Source organism: Ambystoma mexicanum, chromosome 5p, assembly GCF_040938575.1.
Source record: "Ambystoma mexicanum isolate Mex_15411 chromosome 5p, UKY_AmexF1_1, whole genome shotgun sequence".
NCBI lineage: Eukaryota > Metazoa > Chordata > Amphibia > Caudata > Ambystomatidae > Ambystoma > Ambystoma mexicanum.
In genome coordinates, this window is record NC_090930.1 from 887,368,552 (window position 1) to 887,394,629 (window position 26,078).

A 26,078-nucleotide genomic window follows, 5' to 3' on the forward strand; every position below is an offset into this window, starting at 1 on the left:
CCCTAGGGCTCCTCTCGGAAGAAATTCCCTTGAGCAATACCTTTCATACTTTCGGCTGATTCCGGTCGCAAACATGTCTACTTGATGGGTTCCCCAAAGGGCGAAGATCTCTTGAAGGACTTTCTGAGCCAGTTCCCACTCATGGGACACAGTACTCTGCCAGCTCAGAGCATCCGCCGTCATATTCTCCTCCCCGGCTAGATGAACTGCCAATAAGAAGATTCCTTCCTGAATTGCCCAATACCAGAGCCGCATTGCCTCTCTGCACAGAGGTGGTGACCCTACACCTATTTTGTTTAGGTAATGCATGGCCACTGTGTTGTCCGTCATTATCAGGAATTTTTTTTCCCCCTGACAGCATCTGAAGAAGATCCGTCATTCGTCCTGAGAATTGTGACCATTGAGTCTTTAAAGCCCATTGAAGGGATCTCATCCTCAGGAGAGCTTCTGGCACCAGGAAAATGCAGGATGCCATGAGGCCAAGCAACCTCAAGAAGCCGTAGGCTGGGAGATTTTTGGCATTTGGAAATTTGGAAACCATCTGAAGAATGTCTTGAGCCCTCGACTTGGGAGGAGAGCTCTTTCCCAAGGATGTGTCTAATACAGCCCCGATATACTGGAGCTGTTGGGAAGGTGTTATTTGTGACTTCTTGAAATTGAGGGAGAAGCCCAGTCTGTGGAGGAAGTGGCAGATGACTTCAGATGAATCAGGGCATGCTCGGCAGAACGCACCCTTATCAACCAATCGTCCAGGTAGGGGTAGATGTGTATCCCCCCTCTCCTGCGATGCGCTTCCACCACTACCATCAACTTGGTGAAGACCCTCACGCGAGAGGTCAATCCGAATGGTAGAACTCGAAACTGACAGTGTGAGTCGCCAACCGCGAACCTCAGGTATTTTCTGTGCGTGAGATGGATTGGCACTTGAAAATAAGCATCCTGAAGTCCAATGACACCCACCAATCCTGAAGTTGAAGAAGGGCCTGAAGGATCTGAGAAAGTGAGTGACCATCTTGAAGGGAGTAGTTTCTTACCTGTAACTCCATTTCTCCAGCGTTGGTATCTTTCATGGATTCACATGCTTAGATTATTCCCTGTCGTCAGGCTGGGAACCCTCGGTATATTTATTAAAACGTTTTCCATTGGAAAAAACTTGACACTTCTGTGTCCTATCTACGTCCTTTTGGGCCGCTTACGCATGACCCAATAGGACGTACAGTATAAATAGCCCCGTCCCCGCGGCTCCCTTCAGATTTTAACCCCCAAAGTAGTAGGGTAATATCAAGTTTGCATTCAGGGGAGGCCGGCGGGCGCATACGAATCCATGAAAGATACCAACGCCGGAGAAATGGAGTTGCAGGTAAGAAACTACTCCCTTCTCCAGCATTGGATCTTTCATGGATTCACATGCTTAGAATATATTATATAGCAGTACTCCTAATCTGGAGGTGTGCAATGCAAACCAATACTACAAGAACAGCACATGCAGTTAGCAAGAAAAAAACACAACCAACAGGAGGGCACTCCCCTCTGTGGGGCTTACCTTACTGAAACAGGTGTCGCAGGACTGCCTGTCCCATCTGCACATCCGCTGCATGCTGTTGCTCTAGGCAATAATGCTGAGTAAATGTATGCAGCACCGACCAGGATGCAGCCTGACAGATGTCAACCAGCGGGATTCCGGACCACAATGCCGCCGATGACGAGGTGGATCTTGTTGAGTGAGCCTTTGGACGTCTTTCCATAGGCTTCCCTGCTTTAGAGTGGCAGAAGGCACTATTTGACGAAACCCAGCGGGCTAGTCCTTGTTTGGAGATTGGTCTTCCCTTTACGGAGGGTCCATAAGCCACAAACAGTTGTCTCGTACGCTTGAAATCTCGAGTACGACTCAGATAAAACTTCAATGCTCTTTTGACATCCAACATATGGAGAGCTTTTTCTGGGAAAGAAGAGGCGCCGCGAAGAATGCTGGTAGCACAATTAAAGAGTGCTTGCGTAATGTAGTTGGAACCTTTAAGTGAGGGTTAGTGGGCAATACCACCTTGTCCTTGAAGAAACACAAGTATGGGGGATCAATCACCAGTGCTTGCAGCTACAACAGTCTTCTTACTGAAGTAATAGCTACCAAAAAGGCCATATTCCACGACAAATATTTGAGGGGTGACGACGACATAGCCTCAAAAGGAGCCTTCATTAGACCTGACGGCACCAGATTGAGACTGCAACTAGGAGGGAACTTTTCGGCTGGAGGAAAAGTCCGAAATAACCCTCTCAGGAAATGCTTGACCAGTCGATCACTGAACAACGGAGTCGAGTGCCTTTTTCGAGTAAATCTTGAAATGGCTGCCAAGTGAACCTTTATGGAGGAGAAAGACAACCCTTTTTTTGCTAAGTGTAGCAAATAGGGCAGAACTTGTTCTGATGAGATGTTTAACGGGTCCAGCCCCGGTTGATCCCTACACCACACACAGAATCTCTTCCACTTGCATGCATATGAAGTATTCGTGGACGGAGCCCTCACTGCCTCCAAAATTCTGCGGCAATCTGAAGAAATGTTCAGGGCCCCACACTCGGAGAAGTCAAGAGCCAAGCCGTCAGGCTGAGGAAGCCCGGGTCGTGATGCCAAATCGCTCCCTTGTCTTGGAATAGAAGGTCTGGCGTCTCTTGGAACCTCACCGGCTCTGCCACTGATAGCTGGAGCAGGTCCGAAAACCATGACGGTCTCGCCCAGTGAGGAGCAATTAGATTCACACAGCATGGATATTTGTGAATCCACTGGAGGGTCCATCGAATGAGCGGAAACAGAGGGAACGCATACACAAACCTGTCCCTCCACGGGAAGGAGAACGCATCCCCCAGCAAGTCGGGCTGTGGCCGTCTGATGGCGAATTGCTTGCACTTCTTGTTCTCTCGGGTTGCGAAAAGATCCAGAGAAGGATGACCCCATTTCCTGAAGATGCTCGACACTTGTTGATTGTTCAACTCCCACTCGTGGAGCTGGTTCATCTCTCTGCTGAGAGAGTCTGCTTGTACATTGTTCACCCCTGGTAGATGGTACGCCACTATGCTCATTTCTTGTTCGAGGGCCCAATGCCATATTTCCTGAGCTTCGCTTGAGAGAGTTCTGGAACAAGTGCCCCCTTGTTTCCTGAGGTAGAACATCGTGGTTGTATTGTCTGTTAATATTCTCACCACCGATCCCTGTATGCGTTGTAAAAAGGACTTCAGAGCCCAACGTACCGCTCTTAACTCCAGCACATTGATGTGAAGAGTCGACTCTCCTGGGGACCATTGGCCTTGAGCCTGTGGGGATCCCAGATGGGCTCCCCATCCTGTCTGAGATGCATCCGTCACAAGTGTCGATTGAAAATCCGGTTCCAACAGAGGCATCCATCTTGTCATATTGTCTTAGAGTTGCCAACACTGAAGCGATTCTAGAAGCTCGCTGCTGATCCTCAACTGGTCAGACCATAATCCGCGACTTTGAGACCATCGGTCTGTCAGAGATTCCTGTATTGGTCTCATGAAGAGACGACAGTTGTTCACTAGCAGAATACATGACGCCATGGATCCTAGCAGCAACATGTATTTTCTGACTGACGTCCTGGTGCCAGTTTTCCACTCCTTTGCTTTTTGTTTGAGTTTTTGAACTCTTTCTAAGGAAGGTTTCACTAGTCCTGATTAAGTCTGGAACTCTGCACCCAAAAACACCAAGTTCCTTGAGGGAGCCAGAAAGGATTTTTCGAAGTTGATTGCAAAGCCTAACCGCTGTAGTAGTTGCATGGTGGCCTCTAGGCTTGCTTGCGCCACCGCCGAGCCTCTTATTAGCCAGTCGTCCAGGTAAGGGTAGACCTGGTGACCTTTTCTTCGTAGCCATGCTGCCACCGGAGCTAAACATTTCATAAAAGTCCTGGGACACGATTTCAAGCCGAATGGAAGCACCTTGAACTGGTAATGACTCTGACCCACTACGAACCTCAGGAATTTTCTGTGTCGTTGACGCATGGGTATGTGGAAATATGCGTCTTGCAAGTCCAACGACACCAGAAAATCCCCCAGCTGTACTGACCGGATGACCACCTGAAGCGTAAGCATTTTGAACTTCAGGCGTCGCAGAGTCTTGTTGAGAGCTTGAAGGTCCAGAATTGGTCGCCACTTACCGTTGGATTTTTTGACCACGAAGTAACGGGAGTAAACTCCTTGACCTCTCTCGGCAACCGGAACAAATTCTATAGCCCCTTTTTGCAGCATAAGCACAACCTCTTGCGGTAATATGGGGAGATGGGGTTGCGCCGAATACAAAGGTGGAATGTGAGATGGCATGGTCTTGAACTGCAACGAGTGGCCTAGTTTCATTGTGTCCAACACCCAACGGTCCGATGTTATTCTTTCCCATTCGTCGACGTGATGGGACACTGCCTCCCAGGACGTCCTGAAGATTGTCATTGCTGAGACTTTGATTGCTTACTTTTGGTGGACGAAGACTGTCCGCCTCTCCTCCTGGAACCCTGGAAATCCCAGCTTCTTCGTGTCGCCTGGACAGCCCGCCTGTACCCTTGGGAGTATGATGATCTGTTGAAACTCCGATCCCTGGATGCAGCGAAAGGAGAATTCCTAGAAGCTCCGCGGAAGGGGCGAAAAGGCTGAAATGCTCGTCCACTTTGTAAGGCTCCCAGCAACCCTGCCGTATCTGAATCTTCCTTCATGCTTTTATGGGCTTCGTCCACCTTTTCCCCGAATAACTGCTCACCTTCACATGGCATATCAAGCACTTTACACTGGACCTCCGGCCTAAAGTTTGTACATTTTAGCCAGGCTTGCCTTCTTAGCACCACTCCATTATTTGTTTGAATCCTGACTCGGCCAAATCCACAGCGATGTTGATAGAGTGGTTTCATGCCTCTTCCCCCTCACGCACTAGTAACATGGCTGTTTTCCGGTGCTCTTCGGGCAGGTGTTCCAAGATGGGGGCCAAGCGATGCCACATTTCACGGTCGTATCGTGCCATGATAGCCAACGAGTTAGCCGCCTTGATCGTCATCGCCCCCACTGCCAAGACTTTCTTACCAAAGGCATCCTGCCTTCTAGCTTCACTGTCCGGAGGTGTTGTGCACTTGTGTTGCGATCTGGCTTTCCTGCCAGCTGCTGCCGACACTACTGATTCTGGGGAGGGCTGCGCGGTCAAACATTTAGGTGTAGAATCCGGGGCTTTAAATTTCTTTCCTAACCTGCCCTTGATTGCAGGCTCCGAAAAAGGATGGCACATGGTACGCAAGCCTTCCTGCCAAACATGGTCCAGAATGGGAACCGAGAAGACGGACTTTCTCCTCTTCCCCATATGGTCAAATAAGAAGCATTCCTTCTTCTCTTCCTCTGGGGTCAGACCAAATTCGATACAGGTTTTTGCCATCATAGCATGAAAGGACCCGATGTCATCTGGCGGTGACGGCTGTGCCAGGCGTCTAGGAGTTTCCACTTCTGCCTCCGATTCCCACATAGGGGACGATGAAATGTCCGAGAAGGAGTCTCTAGGACCTTGAGCCGACTCAGAATCTTGCAATTCACCTTCCTCGGTGTGTGAGCGGGGAGGTTCTTTGCTAACCGGACGGGAGATCGGCAAACCAATCGTTGACGTTGACCGTGGCGCGTCGTCGACAGGTATCACTGGTATCCCTGGAGGTGTACCCATGGGAGGTAATCTTGCATCTAACTGGCTTAAGAGGGATCTACAACACTTGTAAAGACAATACCGACTGCGGATTTAGCAGAGACGATGTAGAGGGGGCATTTTGCATCCCCGAGGCCGTCGACAGGCCAACGCCCTGTAAGCCAAGATCAGTTGGACAAAACCTGTTCACGCTCTTCCTCCATCTCGATACTGAAAAAGCCGATTCATGCTGTAATAGGGTATCCGGCAGAACTGTATCGTACCCTGCCGGTTGCCAAACCTCTGGAGGTACCATCATCGACAATGGAAATTTTGGAACCACTTCCCTGTCAATCGTCACCGCCGGGGTCGACGAGGCCACTGCAGGTATTGACTGCGCAGGCGGTAGTGAAGCCGTCGACGACGGGACTCCCGTTGACGGCGGTGGTAGTTGTGACGCAGGCCCTTCAGGCGATCCTGCCTTTTTGGAGTCTCTAGACCAATGCTTCGTCGAGTCTCTACTCAAGGAAGACCTATAACGGTCCCCTGAGGAGGAGCTTCTTAAAGGGTCTTTCTTGTCCTTTTTTCGACGAAGAGGAAGATTTTCCTTATCGACGGTCCTGGTCCACATGCCCATGCTTTGATGATGATGACGAAGGGGTGTCCTTCACCGGGTGTTTCCCCAACGAGGAACAACTCTTTTCCGTAGGACGTGGCTTCTTCGCTGGAGGCTCCGCTGACACAGAGCGGCGAGGAACTACAGGGGACTTAGGCCTGTTCGATGCAAGTCTCTGCACTGGTCCTACCTCAGATGGAGGGTAGGCCCCTTCGTTCAGCCATGTTACTAGACACCGATTACGGTCCCTCAGCGTCTTTTGTGAGAACCCCTTGCAAATATCACAGGTGTCCGCCGAGTGATGGGGATAAAGACAATAAAGGCAATCCATGTGCCCATCTCCTTCGAACACTTAGTTCATTCAACACATAGCACACGGGCGGAACAGCGCCTTCCCAGACATTGTGAAACAAAAAAAAACAACCTTACAAAGAGTAGAAACACGAGGTGATCCCGACTACTTTGGAGACGGTTGAAATCTGAAGGGAGCCGCAGGGACGGGGCTATTTATACCGTACGTCCTATTGGGTCATGCGTAAATCCATGAAAGATCCAATGCTGGAGAACTTGTCCTTTCTGAGGAGCTTGTTCAAGTCTTTTAAGTCTAAGATGGGTCTCAATCCTCTGTCCTTTTTGGGAATCAAAAAATATGGGGAGTACCATCCCTTGTTCCTCTCCGCTACAGGTACTGGTTCTATAGCACCTTTCTCTATCAGGGTTAAGACTTCCTGCTGTATGAGCGGGTCTGGAAACTTCAAAGAGTGTCTTCCCGTTGGATTGCTTTGAGGCTGCATTAGAAAAGTAAGGCAGTAACCTTGGGCTATTATTTCTAGAGCCCAAACATCTGAAGTAATGGCTTGCCATTCTTGCATATGCTGGGACAGCCTGCCTCCCACAGGTGTCTTGTGATGCAAGTCCTCAAAGTGGTTTTGGGGCGGATGCTGCGGATGCCGATGGTAAGGAAGCTGCAGCTGGAGCTGGTTTAGCACGTTTATCTCGTCCACCACAAGTGATTTTTCTCTGGCCTCTTCCTCTCGCCTTTCCATATCTTCCAAGATTGTCCTGATGCACGAAAAGGCTGATGTTGTCTAATAGCAGCTCCATAAGACTTGGCAGCCGCTTTCGAGGTCTGCAACCTCTCAAGGCTCTCGTCAGCCTTGTTGCCTAAAAGGTGAGACCTGTCAAAAAGCATGTTCAAAAGACAGTTTTGCACGTCTGGTGCGAAACCCGACTTTCGCAACCACGCAAATCTGGGCATCACTGTGCTAGTGGCCATGGACCTGCTCACACTATCTGCAGTGTCCAATCCAGATTGAAGGGATTCCGGCATGGACTCCTTTCCATCTCTAACGATGGCTAGGAATCCTTCCCTTTCTTCCCCTTCTAGTATGTGCTCCGCCGCCATTGCAATGCACTCCCACAGAGTGTACGAAAATGATGGCAAGGCATATGTGGAGTTGGCCGATTTGAATGCCATACGCTCAGCTGAAAATACCTTGCGTGCCCAACCATCCACACGCTTGTTGTCCCTATCTGGAGGGATGGTAGGGTACGCCACCTTATTTGATGTAGCTGTGGCTGCCTGGACCACCACACTCTCGGGAGTGGGGTGTTTGGACAGATAGCCGGGGTCGCTACTGGAAGGGCGGTATTTTGACATGAGGGACTTATTCACAGGAGGAATTGAGTCTGGGGTCTCCCAATCTTTGGCCACCCTATTTTGTAAGGTTACATGGAAAGGTAAAATCGGATCTTCGGTGGAACCCTGATCCAGTATGTCAGTCAGGTCACCCTGGATGAACTGAGTTGGTGGTCTAGCCCATCCTAAATAATCCACCACCTTTGTCATCAGCTGTCTATATGAGGGATTGCCAAATTCTGTCTCAGGAGATGTGTCAACTCCACTTGCGTTATGCAAAGTTTCCACTGAATCCCTCATTCTGCTTTTCTCAGGAATTAGACATTCTGGGATATTAGGGGTGCCATACTCTAGGCCAAAAGGAACATCCTCCTCCTCGGACCTTTCTTGTTCTTCGAAAATTGAAGACAAGGATTAAAAAAATTCTTTCCTTGGCAGAGGACTATACATCTTTTCTTGAGGGGCTGTTACATTGGAGGCTGAAGGCTTTATAGGCTTTGCAGCTTTTTCTTTTGCTGCTATTTTGTCGGTTTCTGACTGAACTGGAGCCTTTGAAACTATGGGCACCGAAGGCTTCGGGGTCGACGTAGACAAAGGCGTTGATGGCGTCGACGAAATAACAGTCGAGAGGCTCTTCGAAGGCTTGTCCTTCGAGGTGTGTCGAGTTCCGGATGGCGTCGATGACCTCGAGTGGTCGAATCGAGTGATCTTTATCACTCAGGGTCCTGGAGGGTTCCTGATCTTCTCTCCTTCGATCACCTGGGCTTCAGGGCGCGCAAGTGTCAGAACGGTAACGCTCTCGGCCAGCTTCCCAGGAAGGCGCGGACCAAGGCTTCGCCTTTTCAAAAACCTCCATCTTAATTCTAAATGCTGCCCATTCTTCAGAGGAAGAATGTTTTGTGGTGCATTTCATCTTTTTGGGGCATTCGTCAGAAGACTAGGTGGAAGGGGATCAGTGGCGTCTTTTTTTTTTTAGACTTTTTCGTCAAAGATGAAGAGTGGTGGGAACCACTTCGGGACCTAGACCTAGGTCGTTGCCTTTCGCGTCAAGGAGATTTCTCCTCATGGGTTCTCGACTCGACGCTTGAGGCTTTTCGGTTGGGTTTTCGACCTACCTGTAGCTTTCCCTTCCTCTCTCGCAATGTCTTGCCGCAAAAATATGGCAATATTTTTGTGGGGATATTAACACATGGAAATGAATAAAGGCTAGCAACCAGAAATTATTCTAAAATGTCTTTACCTAGAGTATCTTTTACTAGAGAAATCAATACATTTTTTTGACAAACAAATGAAATCAGAAGAAACACGTTTTTCAAGAAAAACGGTTGTACTTATATCCAGTACTTGCATCCAAGAAAACTCACTCTGTTTCTTTAGCTTGAGGGGTCATCGGCTCATGTGTATACCAGTCAGGAACTGAATATGCTACAGGTGATTTTCTTGCTGCAGGCGCTGTTTGTTTCAACAAATCTTAAAGACAATAAAGAAGACATCTTTAAAAGAGGCACAACATTGTGGTGATGGAGTACATTACCTCGAAAACAACAGGCTAATAAGAATTATTCTCGGCTTTACATTCTCAAAAGTATATAAACTTGCCACCACCATTAACTAACATTGGTGTTCGACAAAAACAAATCTTCTCACTCTGTACATAAAGTTTATTTTAAGGCGGTTATCAAATGGCTTCATAATGAGCATTTATTGCATGGTATTACCTGGGGAGCACAGATAATTGCTCTTCTACTCCAAGTAGGAACATTCTTTAATTAGCTAGGAGGACCAGAATGGACTAGAACAGTTACTCGCTTGCAACACAGATTGTGCTAATCCAGCACTCTTTATAATGCTAGTTAATGTTAGGTAAGAAAAGACAGAGAATAATCTACAGTAATAAGAGTGGGGGGGGGGGCAGGTTTGTAGTTTTCCTGTATGCGTGTATTTATTTCACATCCGTTACAGCTGTAGTTAAAAATGCTTTGGTACACCAGCTAAGGAAGAACTGGTGCGAGGGCCAAAATAGGCATTTCAAAAGATAGACTAACACATTAATGGCCAACTTCAAATCCGTGTAAAATATATCACACAAATTGCTAACCTTTTCGGTTTTTGTTAAGGCAATAGGGAACATGTGTATTGCTAATTTGCAACTCCTCTGGCGAATGAATCCTCACTGAAACACAAACAAACCCAGAAATGCTTCTGCATTGCTGTGCTGCATTAGAGGTGCAGCTTGGTTTCATATAGCGCAGCGAACAAGGGAGCCATACCAAATCTCACGCGAGGAGACAAACTAAACTCACAAGGTGTTGGATTTAAGGTTCCAATTTAATCATAACTATAGCTATTACTCTGGGGACCACCTCCACACTATGGTTTTTAGCTCATCCTGCCATTACAGAAACAGATGAGCCATATGCAAATAAGTCAGGTCCTACCACCAATAGGAGCAGTCATTCCTGCAGTGGAATTAGCCCCTATGGTTGTTGCAAGTCCTACAAACATGCAATTAGGCTATATATGATTATTACTCACACCTGCCGAAGAAGGAGGATTTAGAACCATGATTTGTACTTAAATTGTGGATTGCTAGATACTCGGTGGAGTAATTTTGCTGAAAATGTTGGGGGGGGGACATGACAACTGAAGAAAAGGTGCCCCCAGCCAAATGAATGGGGACAAAATGGTGTGCCATGAAAGTTGGAGGGGACAAACATCCCTGTTCCCTTCTAAAATTACGCCCATGTAGATACTACATTCGTAAGTGTCCCCAGCTGGTGGGAAATGCCAGTGGCCATCATTGACGAGCACGCTAGGATTGATAAAAAGGAATTTCACTGCTCATAACAATCTCACTTCCTTCTCAAAGTTGTTCTTTAGGTGCAGCAAGAACAAGTAGCAGTGTATGTTTCCAAAGACTGGTGGAATTGTATTTGTCACTCATTTGCTATGCATTACTCTGAAAGAGCAGGCGCCTCTGTGAAAAAGAACCTGCTTCCTACTCTCTTGCAGCTGCAGTCCTTGTCTTCCATGGAAGGAGAACAAAGACCACGCCCACGGCTTGCTTCAAAAGACCAGTCACCTGGGATGGGCAGATGACTGGGCGAGAAGCAGCCCACTGTACAAATGGATTGGTGTCCAGTGAAGAAGTCTGGCATTCCAGTGGCAAACTTCTGACGAGTACAGGAAGTGGAGGGCAGGATACGGATGTACTTTGTACCCGTTTAGGCAGTCGGCCTCACTGCAATAAGTGCAGATGTGCATGTACGTGTGGAAAAAAGGCTGATGGGCAGCAGAAATGGCCTCCATAAAAGGAACCAGTAGACAGGGCTATGGGGAAGGCAGAGAGATGAACCTTGACAAATGAACCAATTCCAAAGCACCAGCACGAAAAAGGGGGGAGCTATGGGAGTGAAAGGGCAGAAAAGGGATGGGGGCGGGGGGAGTGTATGAACACTGACTGCATGGTGGGTTGTTTGGTTACTCTGCTTATCTCTGTGTAGGTGTAGGAGGAGCACAGCAGAGGGAATCCAGCTGGCAGTCGAACTATACCCCATTCTTATTCCCACTACTTCCTCTGTAAAATTAGTAAGCTGGACTCTACTGTGAGAAATACTGTCTCTGCTTGTTTTTTCAATCGCTGAGAGTTATAAATAGGGCTTGAAGAAAAATGAATTCTTTCTCTGAACCCATCAGAGCTGTAAATGTTAATCCACTAATATCAAAGGACATTACAAATGAAATGGTGTAAATAGTAATTGTAAAGTGATGTAAGCAACCTCGACACCATTGTATTCGATATAAGTTCAACAGATTTTCCTGCCATGTTAAGTGCCACTTGTAAAATAAAAGTGTGAAAAATAAGTGTGTGGATTGAACAACAAAGATGTCCTTAACCGCAGACATGCAAAAGGGGTATGCTAGCAAGACCTGTTAAAGGACCCCGATCGCAGTAGCAGACATATAACCTTATTGAGGTCAGAAGTTCAGATATAGATTCAATTAGGTCTCCAATACTGTATACGTATTAACAATTTGCTCTTTTTCAAAACAACTTTATTGAATTTTAAAAAAAGTACAGGTTAAAGACCTTGAAAGTGGTAAATGTAGCTATACGCCCAGTTTGAAAAGAAGATACACATTTGTATTTAACTGCTGTTCTTACTGCTGGTCTAACTTTCACTGTTGGCAGGAAAGGACAAATGAGACACTCTGGGATAAATGTGCGTATGTATTAAGAAAAATAATGCAGAGAAATGGCCACCTCAACACATTTCTGATTACTCAATTGACCGCCAACCATGGGTTCAAGTACATCATGCCCAAGAGTATGCCTGCACTAATGAAGATCAGGACCCAAAACAATATTTAGAAGAAAATCTGGCCAAATCGTTTAACTAGCATTCCATTTGCAAACTGGATGCCTAGACCCCATGGAGAACATAGACATGCTTAAACTACAGTGAGCTACATGCAAGACCAGTACTTCTAGATCAACTCAACTAGATCATTGAGAAGAACACAACCTGGTACAGAGAGGTAAAGGGGATGAATGGAAAACAATATTCAATCCTAGATATGGGAATTGTAGGTCACTTGGGCTATGCAATTCCCCATCTGCCTTCCAACAACTAATTGACAATAGTTCCTGGAACATCTTAGATTGGATACACAAGTCAGTGTAAACTCTGATGATGGTCATTCAGAAAGAAAACCGGGCATCATTCATATTTAAAAAAGTGCAGACTTGATTCAGAACAAGATCTCTAGATGTCAAGTTAGAAAAACATTTTAATAATGTATCTTTCACAGAACAGGTATAGATGAGAGTAAAGAGCAATCGGTTCTTCACCTGAATTGTTTAAGAAGCAGGTGCAATAAACAACCAACATGACCCCCCCCCTATAAAATGAATATTATCAGGAACAGGGCAAGTAGCCTGTCTATTCTAACCAACAGCTTATATGGTTCAGTTGGCAAGTGTTTAAATGTTTAACCTGGGGACATAGCTGACCCTCCCAAATAACAGATTCCCGACTCAAGATTTTCATAGGTTCCCTACCTGCTAGATTTGAGCCATTCATTCTTGGTCCTTAGTGCTTGATCATACATGTGGTCCGTGGAGTTGACTAGTAATGTGTGTAACTATCCAACCATTTGGTGCAAAGCTTTATTTGTACTCCGCTTTCTATTCATGAGTGGTTTGTAAACCTGCCTGACATCAAGATATTTCGCTTTTCAGGTGTTGTAATGCATGGTGTTCAGTATGGCATGACATTAAGATATAAAAAGGACATACTAATCCTTATCTTTGACCTCACCAGTAAAGTCTGATGGCAAGCTAGCACTGAAATAGGACTGTGTGGCGAAAGGTAAAGAGTCCCCCTCCCTGTGCATATGGTGCGTGGAGCATATCCCCCACATTTAAGTTGTATGGATCCAGGAGTAGAAAACTGAAGAACAAGCAATCCTACAAGAGGTAGTCAGCAGCACACTGCTCTTTCATCACCATAATCAGAAAGAACTGGTAAGCAGTGCATGGGAAGTTAAAACCTCCCAGTCATTTATGACAAACAATATTAGCGGACGCAAAATCAACTATGGAGGATTGTTTGCTACGACTATGTAAAAAATGTAGGTAAATGTGATCAGTAATCCTTCTCAGCCTGGGTTGGGAGGCTTACGAGGGTGGAATCCAGAGTCAGCCCTTCCCCAGAGGGGTCAGTGACAGTTGAGAGGGCCACAATTCCTGGCCCATCCCCAAGTTCCTGTCTACGGGCAGTACCATTTGCATTACACCATGCTTCTGATATAAATGTTCGATAAGTTCTTTCTCTTTGTTCTAGACCATCAGTGCCCCACACCATCTGCCTTTCAGTGCCAGACCGACAAACCAAGAGAGGGAGACAGCATAAGACATGGCAGAGAACTTAGACAGCCGCTTGCCATGACGTACAGCTCTCCCCAGCACCAGCATGAGCAGCAGCAAAACTGCTGCAGGCAACCAATACCACTTAAACCAGAACCGAACATCACCAAAGACTGCACTTACCTTGGGGGGGAAGGGATGGGAGAGAAATGCTAAGGTCCCTTAACACTAACGTGGACACTGTGCTCACAGCTGCCCTACTTGGAGAAAAGAGGTGGGCTTAACCCGTTATTTGAAAGTTTGTCTGTACGTGATAACTCCTGGGGTGGGAAGCCGGGGCCAGATGGGCCAGGGTCAGGGTCAGACAACCGAGCAAAGGATGGGGAGGGGGATACAAGAGACCCCATAAAACAGAAAGTTGTGTTTTTTTTGGGTGAGGTCGGAGGGGGCAGACCAGGAGACAAACAGGAGGAGGGATGGTGAACAACAGCGTGTAGGGGAATTATGGAGACGGTAAGGTATTGGTTAGTGAGTGCAAGGGGTACCGTGTTGGAAGTGTGAGACGATTATAGATGGAGTGAACGTGAATTGGACGGGAGAGTGAAAAGAGTGACTCGGGCGAAGGTGGGGTAGAGTTTTAGTAGTAGTGTGGAGGAGGGAGAAGTAATGTGGAGGAGGGAGAAGTACCTGGGAGGAAGGATTAGTGACATTGAAGGTAGTTGTAGGAGGGGTGAGACAGCAGAAGGACAAAGGAGAAAGACGTAGGCAGTGGAGGGAGTGACTGTGGATGGAGTCAGAAGTAGAGAGAAGAATAGGATATAGAAACAGGGAAAGGACTATCGGGTCGTGAGAGGAGACGAAGTTGGGCAGAGTGTCAGAAAGACACATCCTCAGATCCTCTGGTAGCTACTAACACCATGGTAGTGTATGGATAGCTCAGAAAGTCAGAGAGAGTCTAGATAGATAAGCAAGTACCTTTTGGTTACCCCAATCAGCCAGTCTAGAGATTAGACAGTAGTGGTCAATATTTTCTATATACAAACATGTGTTAGGGATGCCTGAGCTAAGGTGGAAAACGCTAATACTAGATGAGAGAGAGAGATATATGGTCACGGCTCTAGCTCCCTACTGAATCAAATAGTAAAAACCCTTTCACCATCTCTGGGAGTTTGAGCCACATGTGACATAAATCAACTGCGAGTCACCATTTGCACACTTGAAACCTAGGAACTGAAAATAGATGTGAAAAGTACCAGACCCCTCGCTGTTGCAAGGTTTGCCAAAGCAATATTGCAAAATTCCCCACCTTTTGTAATTAGCAACCAGAGTTAAACAAATTAGGCTCTTTAAGTTGGCTCTTCAGATCAGACATGGGAGGGAAATTACATTTTCAAAGACAGCTTGGCAAGCATGGCATGAACCCTGGTATCAGAATGTAACAGTGGGGCCAGCGATGTGGAGCCAGAGCCAATAACTCAGCTTAATCTGTGTGTAAGCTATTTGCCAGTATTTCAACTCAGGCGTTTTTCGCCATGTGGACCATTCCAAGCGACAATTTGTTCCTGGTCCCCCGGCATTTCAGGGAAGTAGTGAACTAGTTTTAATCCTCCACTGCTATTTGTTTCACTATACCAATCTACTACCTGAAGGATCAGAGGATGTTTGGTGGAAATCTCTGAGGAAATGGAGATCATTCAAGGTCGGAAAGCATTCTGGTTAGTCTTCACAAACCTTCAACAACTTTTATATAGCTGAGAGGGCCTGCCCTACTGGTTGGGATACAGAATATTGGCATAGAGAGCAGCAATCTGGTGCAGGTCATTGCACGGCTGAAGTGTACCCAGTCAGTCATTGAGGTGAAATGTAGTGTTTGATCACAAAGCTAGTTATGAAGACAGCCTGTATGCACAGGGTCAGACATGCAAGAACAAGTTTAAGTTCTTCCAGCAACTTAGGAATTGCATGGATGATTCAGAATTGAGGGAACGTCAAAACAATGTTCACCATCCTCTGTATTCCCAAACCTTTCCAAGGGAGGCACTATGAATATTGCGACAGGTTCAGGGGCTGGTCCCTGTCAGAGGGGAATGGGAAACTCTTTCCAACCTGGGGTAGGCGGCCCGTAAGGACGCAAACCAGAGACGATCTTGCCAGAGCTGATCCTACCCCAGCGTTGGGGGCGAAGGGAGGCCCAGCCCCTGAACTCACTAAACGTGCCTGGTGGGACGTGTAGCAGTGGTGGAACCATTGTGTCACAACGTGCCTTACATCCAGGCCAAGGAATTCCAATATTTATGAGACAGAAGGGAAAACTAACAAAAGTGAGAAAAGGTGCAGGAAGGTTTAGGAACAGAGAGAAGATAATGAATTTGGGAACGAAGGGGACAAGCAGCAACATAAAAGGAGCTGATGGAAGAACAATAGTTGGACGCAAGACCATGGAGGCACTTATCTATGATACACCAAAACTGGAATCTAGCAGACAAGAGTCAAATGGCAAAAAAGAAACCGAAGAGATGAAGAAATAGAGAAAGGGAAAAGAAGACAGATAGCAGATTTATAGACAGAGAGAAGAGGGCGGTCCAAAGAGAAGGGCCAAACAGTAGTCAAGACGGGAACAAATTAAGGAAGTATTGAGAAAATCAGTGGCGTGAAATGAAATAAATGATAGGGCATGATGAATATTATAAGAGGTGAACACGAAAGGTGTGAGCAGTGTTCGTAATTTGAAAGGAGAAAGTAGAGTAAAAAATGACACCAAGATTACGTGAAAAAGGAGAGACCACAAGAAGGTGAAGAGGGGGAGGGAGAAGATGGAGGAAAGAAAAGAATTTCAGTTTTACAAGAGACACTGAAGTGCAAGTAGTACAAACACATCACTGATTGGATGGCTAAGAGACAGGATAAAACAGTGGAATGGAGGGTGTCATAAAAGGAAACGAAAATCTGAGAATTGTCCAAACAGAGCAGACATGAGAGGTCAAAGGAGTAAATGGTGTCAGATAGAGGGATAGTATACAGAAAGAATAATAGAGGTCTAAGTATAGAGCCTTGCGGGACACCATGAAGAAGGGGGTGTGAGAAAGAAATGTGACCAGTTCAGGAGACTGAGTAAGAACCGTCAGAGATATAGGAATTAAAACATTGAAGCACCAGAAAGACCAATAGAGTAGAGGGCTAAAAGAAGAGTGGGAGTGCAACTCACCTTACGGGCTGATGTTAGCACTACCAACAGGATGGTTTTGAATGTTAGTAATCTTAAGGGACGTGAATGGTGCACACATGAGAAACTTTAAAACAATATTAAGGTCGGGGGGGCGCTATAGAGCCCGACAAAGATGGCCGCAGGCCCGTAGCACACTCCAGCACCACATTAATCCGGTCCGTTATCCGGTCGTCTCTACATGGCAATCTGTGCTCACGCTATGCGTTTCGGTGCCCAACTACAGCAGGGCCCCCCTGGGGCTATACTTTGGGCACTTTGGACCGAGCTGGTGCTGTGGCTGAGCTGGTGAGGAGTGGGGGAGGTGCGGTCCTCCCGCGGACCTGGTGGAGCGGTGTGCCCTATATGTCCTGACCGGGGTGTCTGCTGCCTGGGCGGGTGGTGATTGCTGCCGTTGGGGTGTGTGCCCTGAAGCGGCGTCTCGGAGAGGAGCTGCCACGCTTGGGAGCTGGTGGTGTGATCCCCTCCGGGAGAGAGCAGTGAGACGCACGAGGCGGCGGCGGCACCGCGGACTGTGCAGTGTGTTCAGTGGACCGTCAGATCGACCCAGACGGCGGTGAGAGGTGGACCTGCCACTCGGGGTGAACCGTTCACTCGCTGGAGAGGCCCCGGGAGCCACTAGGACCTGCTCTTTACGGGCGGGATGCGAGTGGCTGCGTCGGACTCTCTATGCAGCTGGCTGGATGAGCGGACTGCACCAGTGAGGCCCCGGGGCAGGCGCGGCCTCTGGTGAGGACGTTACGGGCAGGGGGGCTGGTAAAGGGCTCGGAGCCCTGCTGCAAGCTTTTTGGAGACTGCCTGCTCTGTGGACGGAGTCACGGATTGGGGAGGCCGGTGGTCTGCGGAGGGGGGAGGGGGCCGGGCCAGACTCGTGGGGCCCTATACTGCTGCCGGCTATTTGAGTGGCCTTAACACAATTTAGGGTTGTAAGATGTAATGCCCGGTCGCAATGAGGACTGTGAGTGTCTGGTAATAACCTCTTGGGCATCTGCCTGACACCCCTGTAATCTGGATGCACAGTTGGGGTTGGGCTGAGGCGAGTGGGGTTTTTTGGACGTCTGGGGCCGGCACGCTGCCTGTGGAGTACGACGGCTATTACAAGCTGGGGCGCCATTTCTCCTTTCAACGTGTCATCGGCAGTAGATTCTAGGATTGGCTGCGTGGTGGGGACTGCTCCCCGGATGGGGAGCGTGGGGGAGATCATAGAGGAGCCAACGGCCCTAGCCATCATATACTGCAGATTGCTCGGGCGGTGTGTTTGTCCCTTGTGTCATGTCCAAATCCAGTAAGGGAGGCAAGCAGCAGTCGAAGTTGCACTTTGAGGCCGCCGGTTCAGCCAAAAATAGTGGAACGATGGACGGTGTGGCGGCATCTGAGCCAGATCCCGCAACTACTTTTCAGGACATAAAGGCCATGTTTACGCAGTTACAGTCCGGTATACAATCTCTGGATGGTAAACTCGATACGCTAACCTGCAAAGTGGATCACATGCAGGTTCGGTTGGACAAACATGGGGAAAGACTGGACGAAGTGGAGGGGCGAGTGTCCGGGGTGGAGGATGTGGCAACCTCAGTCTCAGGAGAAATGTCTGTGGTCAGGAAAGCTCTGCAGGAACTCAAGGAGAAGCAGGATGACCTTGAATCGAGATCCCGTAGGAACAACGTCAGGATTGTTGGCCTGCCCGAGTTGGAGGTCCAGTGGAGCTTTGAGTCGCTGGTGGAAGACATCCTACGTGAAGCACTGGGATCGGAGGGCTTTTCCCCATTGCGCATCGTGGAGAGGGCACATAGAATCCTGAGTGGAAAGAGACCTGTCCCGGGAGCACCTCCGCTTCCATCAATTGATTTACCGGGATAGGGATACGGCTCTCCGGAAGGCTAGGGAGAAAGGAACGGTATCTTACAAAGGTGATGTGATTAAGTTCTTTTTCCGGATTTCTCCGATAAGGTGCAAGCAGCGAGGAAAACATTCATGGACGTGAAGAGGAGGCTTCGGGACAGGGATATTAAATATGTCATGCTGTTTCCAGCCAAGCTGCGGGTTGTGCATAAGGGGAAGAGACTGTTTTTTCAGGGTTGTTCAGGCGCCGGTAGGTTGGGGTATCCAGCGTGGGGATGTGGGGGGTTGTGCCGGGTTCCTGCAAGGGGGGGGGGGGGGGGAGTTAGCATGCGGGGGGGGATCACCGACAAGTTGGGGAGTTGTTGGTAGAGGGTCGGGGAGGTTGGACGGTACTCAAGGTGTGATTGTGCGGGTGCTTTGGGGTGGGTGGTCTGCATGCATCGAGACGTCCCCTGATAGCAACACTGAATTTTATGACATGGAATGTAAGGGGCCTTAATGATCCACCTAAGGCTCGGAAGGTTTTGCAAAATCTGAGGCGTCATCGGGTGGAGGTGGCTTTCCTCCAGGAGACTCACTTAACGGCGGCCACTGAGTCTAAATTCGGCAAATGCTGGGGGTGCCATAGATATTTTTCTTCCTTCTCTTCCGATTCCACGGGTGTTTGTATATTGGTGCATAACTCGGTGGGATTTAGGCTGACAAAAGTAGTTAAAGACCAGAAGGGTAGGGCCTTGGTGGTGCAAGGGATTGTTCAAGGGAAGCTCTATACACTAATTTGTTATTATGGCCCCAACCTGGATATGACGGATTTGTTGGATTGGGTGGAGAGGCAACTGGGGGAACTTCCCGAAGGGGAAATTGTTTGGGCAGGGGATTTCAATTATGTCTTGGATCCGACTTGGGATCGGGTAGGTAGCTCCACATGTCTGAATAGTAAAAGCTCTATGAGACTCCGGGGCATGCTTACTGTGTGGAGTGTTGAAGACATATGGAGGGTAAGAAATCCGGGGGTGAGCCACTTCACACACTGCTCTGCACCGCATGGTTCGGCCGCTCGGTTAGATTTTTTCCTGGTGTCACATGCGATTATGGGCCGGACTGCGGGAGTGTATAATCTAGCTCGGACTCTTTCGGATCATGCCCCTGTTCTTTTGTCTATCCGGATGAGAGGCCAGATGAGGGCAAAGCCCCCATGGCGATTTAAAAGCGATGAGCTTTTGGGTGTGGTGTTTCGGGAGGAATTGGCGAAGGCCATAGATGGTTATTTTGAGGTGAATGAAAGGTCGGTGGCTTCGGCTGGTCTCTTGTGGGAAGGCTTTAAACGCACGATAAGGGGGGAGTGCATATCTAAGGAGCTGGGGATCGTGAAGAAGATACGTAGGGACCTGGCTGCAGTGAAGGGGGAGTTGCGTGTCTTGCAGGGGGGGGGGGCTCTGCCCCGACAAAGGCCCAGCAAAGGATTATCATGCAGAAGTTACAGGAATTCCATGCTTTGGCCCAGCGGGAGGTGAAGTATATGTGGGATAGAGCAGCCCCTCGCAAGTATAGAGAAGGTCAAGCTCCGGGTAGGTCACTTGCTATGGCCACTCGGATTTGCGGTATGGAGAACAGGGTAGCGGTGATCACTGATTCGTGGGGGGTAGATCACTGAGGACGAGGGGATACTTCATGAATTTCAGGAATTCTATAGTCACTTATACGCGTCCCAGCTGCGGACTTCGCAGGTCGATATTGAGGCATACCTCGACCAGGTGGGCCTGTATTGGTGTTCAGAGGAGCAAAGGGAGGGACTAAACAGGCCGGTGTTGTTGGAGGAAGTGATAGGGGCCATTAAATCGTTAACGGTTGGGAAGTCCCCGGGCCTAGACGGCTTTACTGCTGAATTTTATAAATACTTTGCCGACAAATTGGCGCCATATCTTCTGCGAGTGTATCAGGAAGCATTGTCTGTGGGCCGTCTACCGGACTCTCTTAAAGAGGCGGTTGTGTTGTTAAAGCCGGGGAAACCGGAGGGAGACTGTTGCTCATATCGCCCGATATCGCTTATCAACTTAGATAATAAGATCTTGGAGAAAATTATAGCAGCAAGGCTTGCTCCGTTGATGCCGATAATGGTGAGGGCTGATCAGGCGGGATTCATTCCTGGCTGGTTGACCTCGTTTGGGCTGCGGAGTATGTTTGGTCTAATGGCGGCGTTGCCGAGGGAGGACCCAGTTGTGGCGGTTTTGTTGGATGCCACCAAGGCATTCGATTCTATAGAGTGGCCTTTCTTATTTTCAGTTCTGCACAGGATGGGTCTAGGTAGGTTCTTTATTTCAATGGTCGAACTGTTGTATACGAATCCGGTAGCCAGGGTGAGGATGAATGGACTGACCACAGGGCTGATACCACTTGAACGGGGGACTCGCCAGGGCTGCCCATTGTCACCTTTATTATTCGCCCTGGCGATAGAGCCTTGGGCTGAAAGGGTTAGGGAGCTACACTTGCATCGGGGAGTCCAGTTGCATACTCATAAGGTGGCGATTTTGCTCTATGCGGATGATATGGTCCTCTTCGTTCGTCGTCCAGAGGTTAACCTGGACCCAATTATGATGGATGTCCAACAATTCGGTGAGCTTTCAGGGCTTAAGGTAAATACCAGCAAGTCGGTCATATTCCTGTTGACAGGTGGGGTGTGTCAATTTCAGGATGCTTGGGTTTTCCAATGGGATTTGTGTAGCACTCGCTATTTGGGGATTACTGTAGCTAGGGAGGAGGAAGTGGTGTTTCGAAGGAACTATGGGGGAGCCCTTGAGGTGGCCAAATTGGCGGTGATGAGGTGGAGCTCCCTCCCGATCAATTTGTCTGGTAGGATCGCGGTCATCAAAATTACCATTTTGCCCAAGCTTCTGTATGTGTTTCTTAATGTGCCTATTAAAGTACCCAAAAAATACTTTTGGGACTTTCGCTCACTGGTGCTACACTTTATTTGGGCTGGTAAGAAGGCTAGCGTCTCTTGGGATAAACTTGTTGCGCCGGTCGGAATTGTACTACACGGTGGCGCAGGCTAGCTTTCTCCGCTACTGGTATGGGATGGCGGCAGAACGGCAGCATGTGGAGATAGAGAGGTCAATTGCATCACCTGCATTGTTGCGGTCGGTTATTCTGACCGCTCCAAGCAGGCAGCAGAATTTGGTGGAGCTGACATGCAGGGCCTGGTCTCTCCTGGAATGTGTGCCCATAGATGGTATCCTGTATTCGCCAGAGCTTCCAACTATATTTATCCCTGGTGTTCCCCTGACAAGTGAGGCACTGTATGTGGCGATGGTAAAGATGTTGGGTGTCACTAAATTTGGGGATTTGTTCCAGAGTGGAAGGTTTATTTCAATTGAGCAGCTGAGAGAAAAAGGCGCCCTCTCGGGATTGGATGTGTTTCTGTATTATAGGCTGCGGGTGTCATTGCAGCGGCTGTGCCCAACTTTTCCCGATTCGCCCACAGTGGCTGCGATGCTGGACAGTACGATAAAGGGTAGCATGGGGCAGCGTGTGCTCTCTGGATTGTATGCGATGGCCCTGAAGAGCAGACCTGGGGCCGGGACGTCATCCCGGGAATTGTGGGAGAGGACATTGGGTCTGGACATATCGGCAGCCACTTGGGACTATTGTGAAATGATTAGGAAAGGAGCTGTCAATACTAACTTCAAGCTGATTCACTTTAAGTTTTTGCATCAATGCTATTACATCCCGGTTCAGCTGAAGGAGTATTTCCCTCATAGATCAGGGGCCTGTATTAGGTGTGGGCACGAGGCTGTGGGATTCCTTCATGTGGCTTGGGAATGTGGGGAGCTGGAGCATTTCTGGGACAGGTATTTGTGGTAATCAGTGACATTGGGGGGGCAACAGCTTACGCCGGATCCCGTGCTGTCTCTATTGGGGTATACCAAGCAAATATCTAGAGAAACCAGGAAGTTGATAAGCCTTCGCCTGTTCTTGGCTAAACGCTAAACTGAGTGTGGCTATGGGATAGGGTAGGAAACGAAGTCCGACAGTCGCCCAATGGTCTGCAGATAGTTTATATTGTAATGATATGGAGTCTAGGCGGGTCGCAATGAAAGGGACGAACTGTGGAGACAGGCGGATGTGGGATGCATATACGATATATCTTCTTAAACAGCCGATTGGAGAGGATACCTGATCCCAGTCGCCGCAGGGATGCCTGTCTCAGTCTGTATCGTAGGTAGCACTCTCTTATGGACTTGTGGTTTGTCTGCAGACTAAAGTACGCATGGTTATGGGATAACATTGATGTCTGGATTTGGGATTTTGCTTGAAGATGGAACGAGCTGCCAAATAACCTTTAATGGTCCCAACCTGGAGCCCAAGATTGGCCAAGTACAGATGAAAAGATAACACCTCTGTTTTGCACAGCAAAGGATCCACATTCTTATCCATGCACCAGCTGCAGAATTTGTTCCAACAGCAGCGGTACAAAGACTTTGTTGCTGCCCTTGTGGTCGAAAGCAAAATCTCCATTACATCATCATCCGGAAGGTCTCAATCCTTATACCTCCGCCTCTCAGAAACCATGCGTGAAGGCCGAGTGTTTTAACCTCTGGATGGAGAACCCGAACCTTCTCTCGCGAGAGAAGGCCCTCTCTTTGTGGAAGACATATTGGAGGGCAGATGGACACGTCCAGAAGGTCCGGGTACCACATCCTCCTAGTCCAATCCGGGGCAATTAGGATCACTGATTTCCCAAACATTCTCAACCTCATGATCACACGAGGAATGACGGGGGACTGCAGGAAACGCGCGGAGAAGTGGAAATTCCCAGTCCGCTACGAACGCGTCTGCTAGAGCTCCTCTTGGGGAACATTCCCTGGAGCAGTACAGTTTGCACTTCCGGTTGACACTGGTCGCGAACAGATCCACCTGAGGGGTTCCCCAAAGGGCGAATATCTCTTGAAGGGCTTCTAGAGCTAGTTCCCACTTGTGAGAGACTGTGCTCTGCCTTCTCAGAGCATCAGTCCCGTGTTCTACTCTCGGGCTAGGTGAACTGCTGATAGGGAGATTCCTTCTTTAATTTCCCAGAACCAGAGCTGCATTGCCTCTGCACAGTGGTAGTGACGTTACACCTATCTTTTTGAGGTAGTAAATGGCCACTGTGTTGTCTGCCATTATAAGGGCATTTTTTCCCAGTACAGAGGGCAGAAAAGCTTTCAGCGCAAGTCTGATTATTCTCAGCTCCAAAATATTGATGTGTAGTTTGGACTCTGATAGAGACCAATGACAGCGGATTGTGAGATAGTTGGTGTGGGCTCCCCACCCCGTGAGCGAGAGGTCCATAACTACTGTAATCTCCGGCCATGGTTGCCAAAACATTTATCCCTTCAGAATGATGTCCTCGCAGGCCCACCACAGGAGATCCTGTGCGACCCTGTTTGGAACCTGAAGTAGGTCTGACATGTTTCCTGAGAGCTGAGACCATTGTGTCCCGAGAGTCCATTGAAGGGATCTCATTCTCAGACGAGCCTCTGGCACCAGTAAAATAGAGGATGCCATGAGGCCGAGCAACCTCCAGAAGTCGAAGACTGGGAGATGCTGGGCACTCTGAAATTTGGTGACCATCTGCAGAATGTCTTGAGCCCTCACCTCGGGTGGCAAGGTCTTTCCCAAGGATGTATCCAGTACCGCACTGATGAACTGGAGCTTTTGAGATGTTATCATGTGGGACTTATGGTTAATGTTAATGGTATTTGTACCACGCACCGTCACCAACGGAATTGGTCCCCAGGCGCTCAGGCGGATCTGCAAACAAGAAGGCGGGGGTGGGGGGATGTTAATCGGGTGAAGGTGTAGGAAAGTGAGAAAAGTGATGTCCTGTTGGCAGCTCAGTTTGGTTTTTAACATGCGCTGAGCTTGGGTGTGAAAATCGGATCGATGCGAGTCCTCGTGTGCTGTTGGTGCGAGTTATGTGTTTATTGTTGCGGTGTGGTGAAGTGTGTGCAGTTTGCCGTGCGAGAGGGGGGGTTGTGTGTTTTTTTGTGCGAGTATGCAGAAATTGAGCTTTTGCGTTAGTGTGTTATATGTCTCTTAGTCCTTATAATTATTGTTCTATGTATCCGGTTGTCCTATGGAGTAGGCATATTCTTTCTTTTTTTCTTTCCTGTCCGTCTAATTGTTAGTAGTGATGGAGTGGCAAGTTCGCAGCTGTGTTATTTCTGACCTTTGTGTACCAGGTTGTATCTCGCTGGATGGAGCTTCATGTGATCAGTGCAGCAGAGACATCTGCGTCAACGACAGACTTTTGGGCCTATCCAGCATGAAGTTGACAGGGGAAGTAGGCATCCCCTTAGGGACTGGACAGTACATTTTGGTTCTCAAAAGATCTTTAAGTTTTGGGTCGATTGCAATGTTGTGGCCTACAAAGGTGGAGATCTGGTTGGTGGAGCAGGTTGCTGCAGTATTGTTCTGGTGGAAAAAACATGTAGCTCTGTAAACTTCTAAGGCAAAGCAATCTCTTGGTTACTACCCAAAAACAATGGTGTGAGCTCTATTTTACCAACATTAACTAAATATATGAAGATTGTTGGGTTTTCGCCGATTTGTCACGCTATGAGGCTGCGTAGCGTTACTCGGGACAGTTTCCCTGCAGGTTGGCTGGAACTTCCTTTAAGTCCTATGCAAAAAATGTATACACCATTCAGAGACATTTCCCTAGCCCCCATCTGTCTAATACAAATTGATTGTGTCAATCACATTCTGCCCCTAAGAGGCGATGAGAAACATCTGAGGCAGGAACTGATAGATGTGACTTGGTCGCAGATGCTGCAGCACACTAAAGTATTATCTCTGAACTACATACGCATGATTCTACAATACAAATTCCTTGTGCATTTTTATTACACACACTTATGCATTGCCAAGCTTTCTTCACTTTCACTTGCTCAGGATGGCTTTATTCATTTGGCTTGGGAATGGCCACTGATTTCCCCTTTTTGGGATGCAGGTTGGTCAAAAGGTGCCTGCGATAGCCAATCTTTTGGGACCCAGATCAGCACAGTTGTGCTTGATAGCCATGGTGGAATCTGCCAGTAAATGGGTGATAGCAAAACGGCTAAGAGATGGATGAGTGGTCCAATTCCCACGTTACAAAAATGGATTAAACATCTGACACAGTGTAATGAACTGAAAGGGATATGGAGGGAGGTTGGTTGCTCCACCAGACCAAAGAACTATTTGCCTCATTTTCATCTCTAGAAA

The 26,078-nt window shown here is 48.2% G+C and overlaps 1 protein-coding gene across 5 annotated transcripts in view; it reads right to left on the minus strand.

The window, feature by feature from the left end:
• C5PH7orf57 (chromosome 5p C7orf57 homolog) overlaps nt 1-26,078 on the minus strand; it is a 709,483-nt gene that overhangs the window by 477,342 nt on the left and 206,063 nt on the right. For all 5 annotated transcript variants that reach the window (XM_069613329.1, XM_069613326.1, XM_069613325.1 and 2 more), the window contains one exon: nt 9,267-9,372. In XM_069613329.1, the coding sequence (XP_069469430.1) occupies nt 9,267-9,372 (106 nt within the window). The remainder of the gene's footprint in view (nt 1-9,266; nt 9,373-26,078) is intronic.